This window comes from Amphibalanus amphitrite, unplaced genomic scaffold (assembly GCF_019059575.1).
Source record: "Amphibalanus amphitrite isolate SeventyFive unplaced genomic scaffold, NRLGWU_Aamphi_draft 000007F_arrow, whole genome shotgun sequence".
Lineage (NCBI taxonomy): Eukaryota > Metazoa > Arthropoda > Thecostraca > Balanomorpha > Balanidae > Amphibalanus > Amphibalanus amphitrite.
Window position 1 is genome coordinate 1,860,999 of NW_024881503.1, and position 16,252 is coordinate 1,877,250.

The 16,252-nt window shown below is 45.6% G+C and overlaps 1 protein-coding gene across 2 annotated transcripts; it reads left to right on the forward strand.

Annotated features, from left to right (window-relative positions):
- The first annotated feature begins 5,004 nt into the window (after positions 1 to 5,004).
- Positions 5,005 to 16,008, forward strand: LOC122379038 (prenylcysteine oxidase-like). Of its 2 annotated transcripts, none has more exons than XM_043360912.1 (10): positions 5,005 to 5,124; positions 5,783 to 5,863; positions 6,383 to 6,521; positions 7,545 to 7,612; positions 11,144 to 11,318; positions 11,491 to 11,604; positions 12,007 to 12,104; positions 13,262 to 13,396; positions 13,727 to 13,920; positions 14,273 to 16,008. In XM_043360912.1, exons 2-10 carry the CDS (start codon positions 5,794 to 5,796, stop codon positions 14,714 to 14,716), a joined length of 1,437 nt encoding a protein of 478 aa, XP_043216847.1. In that variant the 5' UTR covers positions 5,005 to 5,124; positions 5,783 to 5,793; the 3' UTR covers positions 14,717 to 16,008. The 2 variants fall into 2 exon arrangements, with proteins under 2 accessions (XP_043216847.1, XP_043216840.1); XM_043360905.1 differs by having other exon boundaries at positions 5,029 to 5,046; positions 5,781 to 5,863.
- The last annotated feature ends 244 nt before the right edge of the window (positions 16,009 to 16,252 follow it).

Genomic DNA, 16,252 nt, shown 5'->3' on the forward strand with positions numbered 1-16,252 from the left:
CAATTCATTAACTTTTTTGAAGGTGGGAGGGTCCCTTTAATCCTTTTTTTAATCCTTTTTTGGTCAAGGATTTTTCAAGGGGATAGACGTGTTTAAAGATGCTCCGCTATTTACCGTGTTTCATGCGGAAGGGATTCTAGTTTAGTGTTAAAATGTGTATGTAAATGTTGTTAATTTAACGTAGATTATTTATATTGTTTTGTTTTAGCACAAAAGTGAAAGCTGTGCCTGCTCTAACTCTTCAAAAATTGCATTTTTCTTACTTAAGAACATATTTTCGTATTTGTCGAGGTGGGCAGCTTGCTCTTGATTTTTAATCTGCACACTCGTGCACTCAGCAAGTCGAGGCACTTCTGCGCCTCTTGCTCTACTTTTTGAAATGGCAGCAAATGTCAAAACAGGTTGTGCTATAAGCACAATCAATCTATCTGACGACGACTCGGATGACTCCATTGGAGGATATGACATGGACAGTAAGCAATGGATCATTGCTAGAAAATCGAAGAAAAACAAGAAAAAGATCGTTGGATCCATACAGTCGCCTAGCAGCGAACCTGAGACAGTTGAATATGCTAATGGTGAAGAGATTAAAACGTGCAAAGGAGGATCTGATAAGCGTTGTGGGAAGCCGATAGAAGATGACAGTGGTGCGCTCTGTGTTACTTGCGGCTTTCTGTTCCATGCAGACTGTCAACAAATATGCGGGCCAGCTATGCAGGCACTACAAAAGTACAGTGTCCTATCCTTTGTCTGCAGCTTCTGTAAAACTGGCAAGATAACTCAGGACAAGATGAGGCAGAACTGCACCGCCATCGAAACCAAGATTGCAAACTTGGAGCAAGCTATTGAGAGCAACACGAAAGCTCTCAACAAATTATTATCAGCCCACGAGCATGAAGTCAAGCAGGCAGTCTCTGCAGAAGCGCCCACACTGCAAGCAAAAACGTATGCTGAAACAGTTCGAGGAACTTGTGACCAAGTTCTCAAGACAGTTACAGACAAGCTCAAAACCCTGACCAAGGAAGATCAGTGGAAGAGAGAAGAAAACATTATTTTGCACAACATTCCGGAAAGTAGGGCAGCTGACCCAGCGGCGAGACAGAGATACGACGAGGACAGCTTCGCAAACATAGTTCATGCTTTGCTAGGGGAATACCAAGATATCCAGACTGTCAAAGTATTTAGACTCGGCCGAAGGAATGACGCGGGTCAAGTTAGAAGAGATGGAACCCACACAGTCAACACGACAAAACCGAGACTACTTCTTGTAAAGCTGACAAGCAAAGACGACGTGGAGCGACTGATGAAATTGAGATACTTTCTCAAGAACTCAGGCTTCGCGAACATTTATATGAGTCGCGACCTCCCACCTGAGGAACGTGAAATTCAACGCAAATTAAGGGAAGAGCTGAACGTGAAAGGGAAGACCACCCACCGTATATTTCGGGGGCGTGTTGTCCCCAAAGACCAAAGAGGAGAGGAGCTCTTTGAAGAAAGACAAGGAAGACGTTAAAGGAAGACAAGAAAGGGTCTGTGACAGCTTAGATAAAGACCCTGATGGTTGCAAAAATGTTCAAAGCTCAAGATTATCTTTCAAACTCAAAGTTGCTTTCACAAATGCTGATGGGATTGGTAACAAGTTACCTGAATTACATCTGTACCTGGAATCCTTTAAGCCCGACATACTAGCAATTGTTGAGAGTAACTGCAATATTGACCTGCCAAACACACTGTTAAGGAAACATGGGTTTCAAATTCATCGCCAGGATAATTTGGAAGAAAGACGTGGTGGAATACTGGCGTTCGTAAAAGACGGGCTTGAAATGAAAACTTGTCACGAACTTGACGATTATGCAAGTCAATTCAAAGAATCTTGTTGGGTCTGGATAAAGGTGTCAAGAACCACCAGAATGCTTTTGGGTATTGTGTACAGAAAACCAAACAGCTGCCGAAGAAATGATGAAATCTTGATAGAATTGATTACCAAAGCCTCAACGTTAACAAACAACCTGTTAATATGTGGTGATTTCAACCTTCCTGAGATTTCGTGGAACGACTCGTCGTCTAAGAATAAAAACAATGAGGGTTTCAACACACCAGTTGAAGTGCTGAACGTATTGCAAACAAATGGACTACACCAGCACATCAGGCACTTTACCAGAGCAAGGGGATCAAATCAACCCAGTCTTTTGGACCTACTGATAACAAGTCGAGCAGATGACATTGAAGGCGCGGAGGTATTACCTCCCTTCGGCAAAAGCGATCACGGCGTCATACAAGCAGACCTACTTATTCCTGATGTCAGATGTTTGAAAAATAATCAGCCTCTAAAAACGGTGTGGAACTACATGAAGGGAGACTATGAAAAGGCAAGGAACATGGCTTCCCAAGTTAACTGGACTGCCATGCTGTCAAACAAAAGTAGCGATGAGCAGTATGATTTACTGGTTGAACACCTAATGCAAATCCGGAAAGAATGTGTTCCTGTGAAAACGATGTGTAGGGGCAGAGATAATAATAAAATGTGGTTTAACAATGAAGCAAAAAGGAAGATTGCAAAGAAACACCGTGCTTGGAATGCCTACATGAGGGCAGAGAGGTTAAAGCTACCAGAGTTGGAAAGGTATAGAAAGAAATACATCAAGGCAAGAAAAAAGGCTCATTATGGTCTACGTAACATCAAAACAAAGCACGAAGAAAAACTTTTTCATCAGATCAAAACTAATCCCAAGCTGTTTTATGCGTACTGTAACTCCAAAAACAAAGTTCGAGAGCCAGTAGGGCAAGTTACCAAGGCAGACGGAACCCCATCATCAACATACGAAGAAACTGCCGCTGCCCTCAACCAACACTTCAAGAATGTGTTCACGTTAGAAGATGACTCTGACTTGATTTACGCCAACGAATTCTTCTCCTCACTGTCAGACGAGCAAATGTGTCCTTTCACCCACTGTCGGCATCCAGATGTACCCGAATTACATTCAGTTGAAATGCCTCTTCAACATATCATCAAGCTACTGAAAGAGCTTAAGTCCTACAAGTCACCAGGGCCAGATGATCTTCACCCACGTCTCCTAGCTGAACTCGCAGAAAATGTAGCAGTACCTTTGAGGATCATATTCAAAAACTCGATGGACACTGGACATGTCCCTCGTCTATGGAAAATGGCATACGTCACAGCAGTCCATAAGAAGGGATCAAGAACTGAAGCCCAAAACTACCGCCCAATTAGTTTAACCTGCATATGCAGTAAAGTGATGGAAAGAATCGTCAATGAACAAATAATGAGTTATATTTTGCAGAACGACATTTTGAACCCACGCCAACACGGATTTGTTTCCGGAAGGTCGTGTTTAACAAACCTCCTCTCCACTTTGGAAGACTGCAGCCGCAGCCTTGATGAAAAGGTACCTACAGACATTGTCTATCTAGACTTTGCAAAAGCTTTTGACACCGTACCACATGCAAGACTTTGTCATAAATTATACCGATCAGGGATTGGCGGTCAGCTGCTTAACTGGCTTGAAGACTTCCTCTACGATAGGAAACAGAGAGTTGTAGTCAACGGAGCCCACTCAAGCTGGGCAAAGGTAGCAAGTGGCGTCCCACAGGGCTCAGTGATCGGTCCCACACTGTTCCTTCTGTTTATTAATGACATGCCGGATCAAATAGTTAGCCAGGTGCAAATTTTTGCTGATGATAGTAAAATCTACCGACACATCAAGTCACATGAAGATGTGGAGCGCTTACAAGGGGATCTCCAAGAGATTGAGCACTGGTCTCGTCAATGGAAACTATGCTGCAATGCTTCTAAGTGCCAGACCCTTCGAATCGGCACCAAACAAATGATGTCCGACAGACCAGTCTACATGCTCGGTGGTACTAAGCTGGAGAACACCAACGAACAAAGAGACCTGGGTGTTATTGTTGACTCCTCGCTCGAGTTCAACAAACATATCAACAAATGCACCCAACGAGCATATGCCAGTTGGGGCATGGTAAGGAGAACCTTTGAAAAGCTGAGGCCGGCAATGTTTAATCTCACATACAAAACATTTGTTCGCCCTCACATTGAATTCTGTCCCCAAGTGTGGTCTCCATATAAGAAATATAATATCAAGAAGATTGAAACAGTTCAAAGAGCAGCTACAAGAAGAGTTGTGGGACTGCAAGGGTTAAATTATCCAGAGCGGCTGAGACAGCTTAAGCTTACCACCCTAGAAGAGAGAAGAGAACGGGGAGACTTACTTGAGACCCACAAAATCCTCCATCAGCTCCACGAGTGTGACCTCACCCAATTATTTAACGTTAGAAACCGAACAGAGCGAGATTACCTCAAACTGTACAAGCCCCACCACCGGACGTTGAAGAGAGGAAGATTTTTCTCACAAAGAGTTATAAATAAATGGAATTTGTTAAGCTCTCACACCAAGATGGCAAAAACATCTAACCAATTTAAGTCAAGATACGACAAACATCGGGCAGACAGACAAGACTGACCGAAGAGAAATCAAACTGATATAGAAAAACGCGTGATTCAAAAAAGAAATGGGCTACAACATAGACCTCGACGTCTTCTTCCAGAGCCCAAACAACCTTGATTCTTGATTCTTGATTCTTTGCTCCTTTTCAGTGGCCCTATCCCGATTCCCGTCGGCTCTGATCACGATCAGAGCCTTTTTATCCATGGCCTGTTTCAATATCTTTCTTATCACACTCAAAATTGACCAACGTCTCAAATATACCCAAATAGCAACAACTTTAGAACTTACGAAATTTTATTGTTTCATTCAAAATAAATCTTCACAGTTAGATTTGGTAGCATTACAATTCTGCCGCATTTGAGACAAGCATGGCGCCAGCCAAGGGACGCCAGGGCGCCGGAGGGCATATTAGTCACGTGACATTTGGAGCTTCTCCCCCTCCAAGGGCCTTCAAGCTGCTAAATGTCACGTGTGAATTTCACGAACCTTGATCAAAACGCCCCAGGCGCCCTGTTTTCACCGTCGTCCCAAAAATGATGCAAAGCGAGACGTTTCGTCTAAGATAAACAAAAAAATATTTTTTAATGTTTTATTTGGTAATAATATAAAATATTGTGGAGTTAAGCTCGTCTGTGCAAAGGTGCCTGGTCTTTTTATTAATTTAAATTGGTGATGAAACCAGCAGTCGAAGTTTTTCATCTTGCGCTTTCTCAGCCTTTTCAAAGCCTTTTGTTTTGGCCACTTTTTGTTTTGGCTCAAAGCTCAGCTTGAGCTGTTCCGTGATGACATCAACATTGGCATGGCACAAGATTAGCCGATTTTGCAAAATGGATATGTTCCATTATTACATTTAGGCATCATGCAAAAATGTAAACATACGATTATGCGGTAGCTAAAACCATATATACTCATTTTTTGCATAAGCTGAATAGCATCAAGAAAAATACATGTAAAATTTCTCTAAATCGATTTAGACGTGTTTGTGATAGAAACGTAATGAATGAGATTGCTATTTTATGAGTGTATTATGAACCCTCTCTTTAAGTGGGCTTGAATGTGTATATTTGAAGAAAAAACAGTAATGCTAAATCATTGTTCAGACTTCAGTGGTAGCTGAAGTCAAGGCTATGCCGAAGTCATGCAATCCATTTCATTTGATGTGTGAAAAAGAAGTAGAAAAGGGGTTCATATTGAGATGGATATGGTAAAAATGGTCATTGACAGATGACAACATCATGTATTTTATTACAATTTCTATCAGATTATTCAGGCCTATGTTAACACTTTATTTTTTACAGGTGTTTATGCAATGAATCATTGCCATTGGATTGCCCTAATTTTGTCATTAGTGGCTGCAAGAGTAGCTGCTGTTAAAGTAGGTGGGTAATCATTAAAATACTGTTAACAGAACAGAACGTGCATAGAATCTCAGGGCAGTGCTGCTGTGCAATGGCAAACATGATTACGTCAGGTCAGAGATCATTATGTCAGACTCAGGCCAGAGGTCACCAGAAAGTAATCATTTTTGTCTTTGCATGGGAGAGTGGTAGCCATTTTATCCAGGCAGCTTCTCAAAGTCTTTTTACTGTTACTGTACATTACTGTACTGTACTGTACTGAACTAAGGACATGCAAGGGCTGCCAAAGGAGGCTAATTATGTCATGAAAATAGAGGTGCTGTAGAGTTGTTTGCTAAGGCACATTTCTTCCACTTTTGCATTGTTGAATGCTTTATAACAGTAACTATTTATTAAATCTAATCTCTTATTTTTCTGTTGCTGACATGCTGTCCGGAGGATGACTTTACCTAGGTACCATTAATGTCACATTCTAGCCACTGGTGGCAGTGTTATGGTGCCACAACACAGTCCCGAGCTGATCGTGCCCCCCGCTGTCAGGTATCGTCGGTGGCGGCATTGGGGGCGCTTCCACCGCTCTCTACGTCCGCCGGCTGTTTGGCGATGACGCCGACATCGAGCTGTTCGAGATGGGCCGGCTCGGCGGCCGGCTGGCGGTGGAGGAGCTCGACGGTCACCGGTCAGTGGTGGCCACCCCGTCCCGACACCGCGGCCAGGAGGGTGTTTGGTGATCCTTCACCTGTAATGACACTGGTTATGTGGATACATTCTTCTCTTCACTATGGCGTTTGTCATTGTAGATTGGAGTGGAGCTAATTGAGTGTGACTAAATCTGGTAAAGTTCGGGTTTAACCCTCGCCCATGTAGGGGGGGGTTGGTGCAACCCCCCCCCCCCTGAGGTTTTTCGGGAATAGTGCAAAAACGGCGGCGCGCAGCGCCGCCAAATTTTGGGTACCTTATGGGGCAAGCCTTGCGCATCTTTTGATAAAAAAAATTTGACCGGGTCAGGTCAGGTCACGGAGCTATGGCGTCACAAGAGGAACAGCGTCCGGTACTATTTTTGAAAAGCGCCCGAACCACTATTTTGCTAATTCTTGTCACCTCAATGGGAATATGCAGCAATATTAGCTTCTATAGGGAGCAAATGGACCTCCAAAATCCAAAAATACAATCAGATTTCAAAAATTTAAATTTTGATTTTTCGAATTTCTGCCGCCGACTGTGACCTTGCCGACTTCCGGCGCTCCCAACGCGCCATTTTTAGAGCTAGGGAAACGAAATACATACCAAACGATAGAGAATTGATCAAGGAACACGATAGTGAAGGTTTCAAGTCGATATCTCCTACCGTTTTGCCGCAATTGCCGCGGAAATTTGAAAAAAGTCTATTTTTCCGAAAATTTGACCTTTGACCGGTCAAAAGTAGGTCAAATGTTGACCTAGGACCAAAAAATATACCACCAATCGCGAGATCTCGGCGAGAGCAATCCGTTGGTCTTTTCCGCTAAGCTCTACGACGCTCCGTTTTCAAACGCCAAGGGGGGGGGGGGTCGCACCAACCCCCCCCCCCTGCATGGGCGAAGGTGGCAGATCGCCGTTTACGGGCGAGGGTTAAATAGTTCATTGCGTCTGTGGCGCTACCGCTGCGTGCTGAGACGCTCATGTCTCGATAAATTAACTGCCATTTGTCTCTTTTCTGCAGATACGAGGCGGGTGGCTCAGTTATTCATACGAAGAACAGGTGTATGATGGAGCTGATTGAATCACTTGGTGAGTACAGTACCTACCACAGTCGACTGTCATATTTTTATCCGCTTGATCGTCGTAGTACCTATTGGTCGAGTATTGCCTGCTCGAGGAGAACTAAAGACGTTTTCACTGTTAATTGTATTCGTCGGCTAGATAAAGAATGTCGGGAGCCGATGGATATAGGCCAGGTCGTCGGACGTCGTTACTTCTCATCACCAGATTGTAGCATCGAGGCTCTGCTACCTTGTCGCACGCCCTGTATCGATAATGCTGTAACCGCTACTGAATACGTCTTTCGCCGACTCGTAAGCATGCTGGCCAGTGTTCCATTTTTGGGAATTTTGGGTGGAAAATCACACCTAATGGGCAAAATATTTTCATCCCCAAAACCAGGTAAATTGGAATTCTTACATCTTTGAAAAATGCTCAACGCATGCTCAACAATTAACAGCCATATTACCAGATACACCTAGCAGCGCCATATAGACAGTTAGAACTTACAGGTTTGCTCAATAATACGCAATGTCCATGAAAAAAGATGCTAAATCAAGGCACAAACCCAACAACTCACCCTGACTGACAACGAAAGAAAATAACCTTGCACACTTCCAGCTGTTAATAACAAATATGCGTTGAATGACCTTGATCACCTCAACTGTTTGTAAAAACCAGGCTTGTGTTCTGAATAAATGCTTTTGGATATTAATAACAACTATGATTGGTGGTTTGCTGCCAACGCAAAACGGATGAGCCGCTGCTTGTGCAAATTAAACACTACCTCTGCAATTCGCTTTTGACTAAGTTACGCAGGATACGCCTACAAAATTTTCATCTTTGGACCCGCAGTCAGCTGGGCACACCCTGGCACACCCTAGGGATGAATTTAAAACTTGGTGGGCTTTAACTTGTTTCATATACAAAATAGGGTTATAAGACCGATATCAATTTATTCTACATTCATTTCTGATCCTGTTGTATCAATTTCACCACAAATTATGTCCGTCAATGGCTTCTGGAAGACTTTAAAGCTCGATGCGTCGGGCCTGGCAGAGGTCCAAGATGAGAAAAGCCACCCTGCGCACACCCTAGGGATGAATTTAAAACTCCGCGGTCTCTGGCTGGTTTCATAGGCAAAATAATGTTTTGAGACCGATACCAATTTATTCTGCGTTTATTTCTGATCCTATCGCATCAATTTCGCCACAAATTATGTCCGTCAATGGCTTCTAGAGGACTTTAAAGCTCGAGGCGTCGCGCCTGGTAGAGGTCCAAGATGAGAAAAGCCACCCTGGGCACACCCTAGGGATGAATCTAAAACTCCGCGGGCTCTGGCTGGTTTCATAGGCAAAATAATGTTTTGAGACCGATGCTTATTTATTCTGCGTTCTTTTCTGATCATATTATATCAATTTCACCACAAATTATTAACGTTATTAGTTTTTAGATGTCTTTAAAACTCGAGGCGTCGGGTCGGGCAGGGGTTCAAGATGACTGACACGCCACCCTGTCACACCCTAGGGATGAATATGAAACTATGTGGCCTCTGTCAGGTTTCATACGCGAAATGAGGTTATAGGACCGGTAATGATGTATTTTACGTTAATTTCTCATGCTTTTGCAATAATCTTACCGCCAATTATTCATTTCAATTAGTTTCTAGAGGTTTTTAAACACGAAGCGTTCGGCCGAGGGAAAGCCAAGATGAGTGAAAGGATACCTTGGCACACCTCTAGGGATAAATTTAAGATACGGTATTCCCAGATCTGCCCAATACATGTTCTGAAGCTGGTAAATTGGATTAAGAAGGCCCTAGCTTTTTAATAAATTATCCTTCGCCCGTATGGGGGGGGGGGGGGTCGAACGAACCACCCCTCGTTTTTTTTTTCGAGAACAACTCGCGAAAAAGCGGCCGATCGCGCCGAAACTTTCAGGACCCTCGAGTCAATTAATTGGACACCTTCTCTGAAAATCTCATATTCCTGACCCAAATGACCTTTGACCTGTGACCTATTTCTTGAGGCCATGTTTGGCCGGAATCGCGATTCGGCGTATGTCGGCTCGCATTATGTCCTGATGTCCTGATCAGCGATGCCCTCCGTTCCGTTGCAGTTGCTCTGATCAGTGATCACTGATGCCCTCCGTTCTGTTGCGGGTGCTCTGATCACTGATCACTGATCAGTGACGCTCTCTCACTCAGCACTTACCACGTGACATGATACGTAGCTACCGCTCCGTTTCTGTGGCCGGCCATGAGGTCGGTGGCATCCTTTTATCATTTTTTTGCGTCCCGTTCCGTTCCGATACGGATGCCCTGGTTAGTTCCACACTTTTTATTGCGATGTTGCGCATTATGCTGCGCAGTGCACATCGTTCCGTTTGGGGTGCCCTAATCAGTGACCCTTTTTCTAGTCTCATGTAGTGCACCGTTCCTTTCGAAGAGTTGCGCTGACACCGTTTCCATTTTCACTATGCGTAATGAGTACCGACTATCGCTAGCCGTTCCGGCGTTCGGGCCGACAGGTGCAAAAAGAAAATTGAAATTTGACCATGACCTTGTACCGGTTTTTCTGACCTGGTGACCTGACCCAAGGTCACCCGGACCTGAAATTTTCAGGTCATATGTAAAAGGTTGCCCCATAGGCTGTGCCAAATTTGGCGGCGCGCAGCGCCGCCGTTTTTACGCTATCTTCGAAAAACCTTAGGGGGGGTCGCATCGACCCCCCCCCCCTGCCAGGGCGAGGGTTAAAGACCTAGTTCGCTCGCATGATGGAGGATGGAGGTCTGCGGATGATCTTCTTTTGGAGAAATATAGAGGCAGAAGGACCGTCCTGGATCCGTGCCAGTAAGCATGAGTATTGAGTAGGAACTTAGCAGATGCTGACGGTAATATCTGCTGTCTGCATCTGAAACGGAAAGGAAGGCATTGATTTAAGGCTAGGAGAAGGATGGCCACTGGACTGTCATTCAATTGTGACAATGTATTTTGACTTGTGAGGAAAATGAAATCTCACTGGTTGAAGTAGGTATTCATTCTTTGCTGTATAAGAGACAAGGGTGATTCTTAATTTCATTAGTCTCAATCAAACACAAATGTTGGGATAAAATGGGACGGATTTAGAAACACTTGGCGATCAGATGTTAAAGTTATAATTCTGCCGTAGATCCTCCTCACCTATTTGCATCGTCTTTTTCGGTTAGTTTTGGTGGTCAGGAATGGTATGTTCTTTTATTATCAGCCAGCGTAGCGTTACGCCTATATTGCGAAAGTGATATAGGTTTTCACTTGTTTTTTTCTCATCCTAGATTTTTTGGTCATCATCGTCACACCCAACCAAAATCCAATTTTAGAACACTGATGCTGGCGAAACCACTCATGATCTCTCTCTCTCTCTCTCTCTCTCTCTCTCTCTCTCTCTCTCTCTCTCTCTCTCTCTCTCTCTCTCTCTCTCTCTCTCTCTCTCTCTCTCTCTCTCTCTCTCTCTCTCCCTCCCTCCCTCCCTCTCCCTCTCCCTCTCCCCTCCCCCACCTCACACTCCCTCCTCGCCCCGTCAGGCCTCCAAACCAAGCCGGCCATGGGCGGTACGTTCGGTCTATGGAATGGCCGGGAGCTGGTGTTTACCAGCTCGACCTGGTCCGCCATCACCTCAGCTAAACTGCTCTGGAGATACGGGTCGGATGTGTTTCGGCTGCGACGGCTACTATCGGCCACGCTGGCAAAGTTTGACGGGTAAGTGGGAGGGTCATTGCTGCAGTGGTTAGTCTTATGTGAACTGTTCGCATTGATACACGAACATCGTAAGAGAGATCAGCATGCAGTATATCTACCTACTCACGCTTTTTGTCAACCGATGAGTGTCCCCGGTCGGTAAGAGCTGATAACCCTACTCTGCTGTCACCAGAATATACAGCCTACTGGACTCCGGCGCCGCATACGACACTGTGGAGGATCTTATCATGGCCATGGACCCGAGCCTAGTCAAACTCACCGGCCTGCCGCTCTCACAGTACCTAAAGTAAGCGAGCTTCGGCCTTCGATTGACTGCTGGTGGCTTTGCCGCTTCACGTCGGCAGAGACATCAGTAGCTAGTTGTGTGTTGTGCGTAGGCCTATTCCGTTTCAGTGGTTACGCTTGTGTACCTATAGTTGAACAATATTTATTGATCAAATCCTTCTGAATGATGATGGATTTGTCCTCGTTTTGCATCAATGATAGTTTGGATTCCGTCTCCCCCACCTAGTACGAACTAGTTTTTCCGTCATAGCCTCCCAACATTCACCGTATAATTCTCCGCTTTCCCTGTCTACCACCCACCCGCACCGTTAACTGCAGTGTCAAGTCCCACCCGTTAACTCGCTGCAGTGGTGTGCCGCCGGGGCTGCCCAGTGTTGACCTCCCCGCCCCCCTCCGTCCGCAGACTGAGCGGGTTCCAGGAGGGGTTCATCTCAGAACTCGTGACTGCTGTCACACTCAACAACTACGGGCAGCGGCCCGACCGGCTGCACGCCCTCGTAGGTACGAAACGGAGCGCATCTAACGGCTGTGGTGGATCTTACGTAGGGCGTGTACACAGGCCAAGGACGAATGCTTTACCGTTTCAACCTTGTACAGGGTGATTTTTTTTACTTAATAAAAAGGTAATGAGGTCTAGTGGCGTTAAAATGCAAATATATATTGCAAAATTATATACCAGGATGACGATCAGCATTCTGGGACATTTTGATTTCATGCAGACACGATGTGAAGGAACGTCCATCGTGTATTTTACTTGTGCTTGAAGTTACCCCTCTCTCACCGACACGAATCAGCCCGCCTGAGCACGTGTTGAACAGCACCATGGACTCCCATACTCATTAGGCGGACTGAAAAGGCTCCTATCGCCCATTTTCAGCTCTGCCAGATATTTCCACTGTTTTCTCATTATATCTGCCATAGATGGGTCCAGAAACTAGAAGTCTAGGGAGGGCAGGTCGAGGATTTTGATACTGACGGCCCTGGTCGTGTCTGATTCGCTGTTTTTCTTTCTCTCTGAAGACTGATTCTTCAGAGTCTGCACTTACGCCAGATAGACCGTTTGAAGGTTATTTATGACTACAAACTTGTTCGTGCGTTATTTAACGTCTTTCTGAGGTATCTCCTTGATCATCGTATGCTTCAAACTGCCCCAATGCTTCAAAATCATCGTTTTGTGTCGTTCCTTACTGAACGGCAGTGGACCATGCGTGCCCGATTGGTGGGACATTTTCAGGCTCCATTGGGGCCGAGGCCGTCGGTGAAAAGGGACAAATGATGACACCATACAAAATGTCCCAGATTTATCTATCACGTGCATTGCTTTTTTGCACGCGATTTTTCGATTTAGGGACCATCATTGACGTTTACTTTTTAACAGTTAAAAAAAATCACCCTGTAGACTGGAATGTTGCTTAAATTGCTGAGAAATATCGGGTACCAAAGCCAATCCATCTACACATCTAATATCAATATTAATGCCAATTTGTTTGTCTATTCATGTTCCAAACAAGAATAAGTGAGGATTATCAAGAAATACCTTTGTTAATTCACGAAATTTTACTCCCCTCCCTCATGTGCCCACGACGTATGTATGTACTATGCACCGTTTTCCAGTCGGCACGTCTTGTCCCCCGCGTCTGACCCCCCCCCCTTGTCAGGTCTGGTGGGCCTGGCTGGCGCTGGAGATGAGCTGACCTCGGTTCTGGGCGGAAACTACCAGGTGGTGGAGCGGGCGGTACAACAGTCGGGTGCCAGCCTGCGCAGCGAGCGGGTCCTGACGGTGGAATTCATAGGTGGGTCTCTAGACAAAAACCTCCGCGTTGTTGAGCATGCAAGCTGGTTTATCCTTTCATCTGTGCAGTGTGGTTTACACTTTACAGTGAGGTCGTGTCTTTGCACGGAAGGCCGAGTCCTGATAACTAGTCGAGTTCAAAGGCGGTTTTGTGGTTTTGACCGTCCCTGCTGACCTCAGCCCAGCGTCCGTTGTGTTATTCACTCGTCGGTGTTTGTGGCTTGGTGACTGCAGTGGCGCGGTCCTATGTCTATTTTCTGCGATATTTATGTCAATCCTAACCAAGTCACCGCCTCCGTGTTTGTCATTTCTGACCACCCCTCCCCGCCAGGCGAGTCGTTTCTGGTGACCACCGGCTGGGCAGCTGAGTCGGACAGCCGTCAGACCCGGTCGTTCGACATTGTGGTCGTGGCGGCGCCCCAGACCGAAGACCAGCCGAGCCGGGTGGAGTGGCTCGGCCTGCCGGCGCCGCTCCAGTTCCCCGGCACCTACCACCAGCTGAGCGTCACGTTTGTGGAGGCGAAGGTGAGGACTACGGCGGCGCAGACCCGGCAGACGAGACTGTCGGTGTGTTGTGTTTTCAAAGACCGTTCGTCAGTGTGTTGTTTATGTAATGTATAATATCAGATATTTTCAATGTACGCTCGTTCGAATGATGTAGCTTATTTCTCTGTGTCATTTGTCGGACTGCCCTCGTGCCTTTTCGTCTCGGCTTGTGTCTGTTTAAGTTTTGCTAATATTTTGCGTCTATTTATTTGTTTTTCTGCGATTGCTAATCTGTTGATGTCTGCTTTTATGACTGTGCATATGTCTATATTTCTGATGTTCTCCCCGTCCGCCCAACCGACGCGTCGCCATTTTTTTTTTTTTTTTACAGCTACGCGGTGATCCCTTCTCTACATCCACCGTACCCGACGACATCTTCTGCACTGCCGGCTGTTCGGACGAGCTCAACTCGATAGGCTCTCAGACGCCTGTGAATGAGACTTCCAAAGACGTCCTCGGCGACCTCAGCGTACACAAGGTATTCTCCAACTCTGCTCTTGGGAAGGAGCTGCTACAGAGACTCTTTGTGGACCCTCAGAGACAGGAGGAGGTCTCCTGGAGGGCCTATCCGCAGTACAACCCCCGCCTGGGGCCGGCCGGGCTGGGGAATTTCACCATCATCAACAATCTGTACTATCTGAGCAGTGTGGAGCAGGCTGCATCAGCTATGGAGATGTCGGCTCTGGCGGCCCGTAACGTGGCCAACATGGCCTATACGAGGTGGTACAACCGCTCACCACCCGATCTAAGGAAGATCAAACACACGGAGCTGTGAGAATGGGTGAGAGAGGCCGGTCCGGCGAGTGAGAGTGGCTGCTGTCCGACGTGGGAAGTGTGAGAGGGGGTGAGAAAATCGTCCCGGCGGCACGGAACTGTGAAAGCAGCTGGTGAGAAGGATCGGCCCAAGCGACCGAGAGCTGTGAGAGTGACCCGTTCCGGCGGCACGGAGGAGTGAGAACGGCAGGTGAGAATGACCGGCCCGGCGGCACTGAGATGTTAGAATCATTGGCTGATCGACCAGCAGTATGCATGTTTGCTTACTTGTGTGTGCCGGGAATTTGGTATATTGCACTTGGAACGTATACTAGTCGCGACGTTCATTGAAAAGCGCGATGCCTTCACTTTTGATGACCACAGTAAGTCCTCATGATAAATGGAGGTAGTTTTGTAGGTTTTACTTGGATAAGTAAAGCCGAGGCTGTTGGGATTTTGGCGGTATTAAAATGTGATAATGTTACGTGCCCCAGGCATTGTGATTGTGGACTTTGACGTTCTTACATCACCGGATCATGGATGAGACAATAGGCCGGATGTTACGTAACTGAACTATCATGTCTTGAAATTTGGAAAATACTGCACGATAATTGCAGAGTGACGGCATTCCAAGTAATCAGTGCTTCTGGAGCGTGGAACTATGTCCTTAACATCAGCTGATCGTTCATCATCATTAGATTGTCATCTTCATTAGGGATTTTCACATTCTTAACGTTAACGATAATGGTATGATAATGCTCTTATGATAATGAAACACTCGAGGGCCTTGTTGAACAAGGCAAAGGAAGTGTTTGGATCATATTTAGGGTCGAGGTTTGGGTCATTGTTAACTGCATTCAGTGGAGTTAATTGTTTGATTTTGGGCTGTCCTTCGCTTTGAAACCATGCGAGCACATACTGGACGGCCTGAGTTGAATGCTCTGTTCTGCATTTCTTCAGCATTGTACTCATTTACGTTGGTGAGGGAGTGCGGTCAAATTACGTTACGTGCGGTTGCTAGAAACGTTCAGTTCTATCAGTGACGCCATTTAAAACAAAATGAAGAATTGAAGACCCCACAAAGTTGTGACTTTCATAACTGATGCTGCACGGACGTGCATCCATTCCTCGCCCCCGAAAGTGTGATTATCCCTACTTATAAAGTATATAATAATTAGGAAGGTTTCGTCCCCGCGTACTTGCCACAACACTGCTCAGGTTAATCGGAAGAACGTGTCTTATTTTTCGGCCTTTGTGAAGGGTAACGTGTTATGCAACATATATTACGCTTTGACAAATAAAGGCGAAATATTATGCTGTCTTTCAAACGCGTGGTGTCAATTTTGAAGAACTGAGGGTCAGTGATGAAGGTAAACCTTATTGCAAATTTGCAATACCTGCTGAATTACTGTGAAAATGAGAAAGGCTCGAGCGAACTGATATGATTGTATTGTTCAATATCTTATTTATTCAAAATGTAAAAATGAGGAAACACATGCAACACATTCCAATCATAGCTCTACGGAAGGCCTAAATATCGGTGTCTTTGCCTATGCTT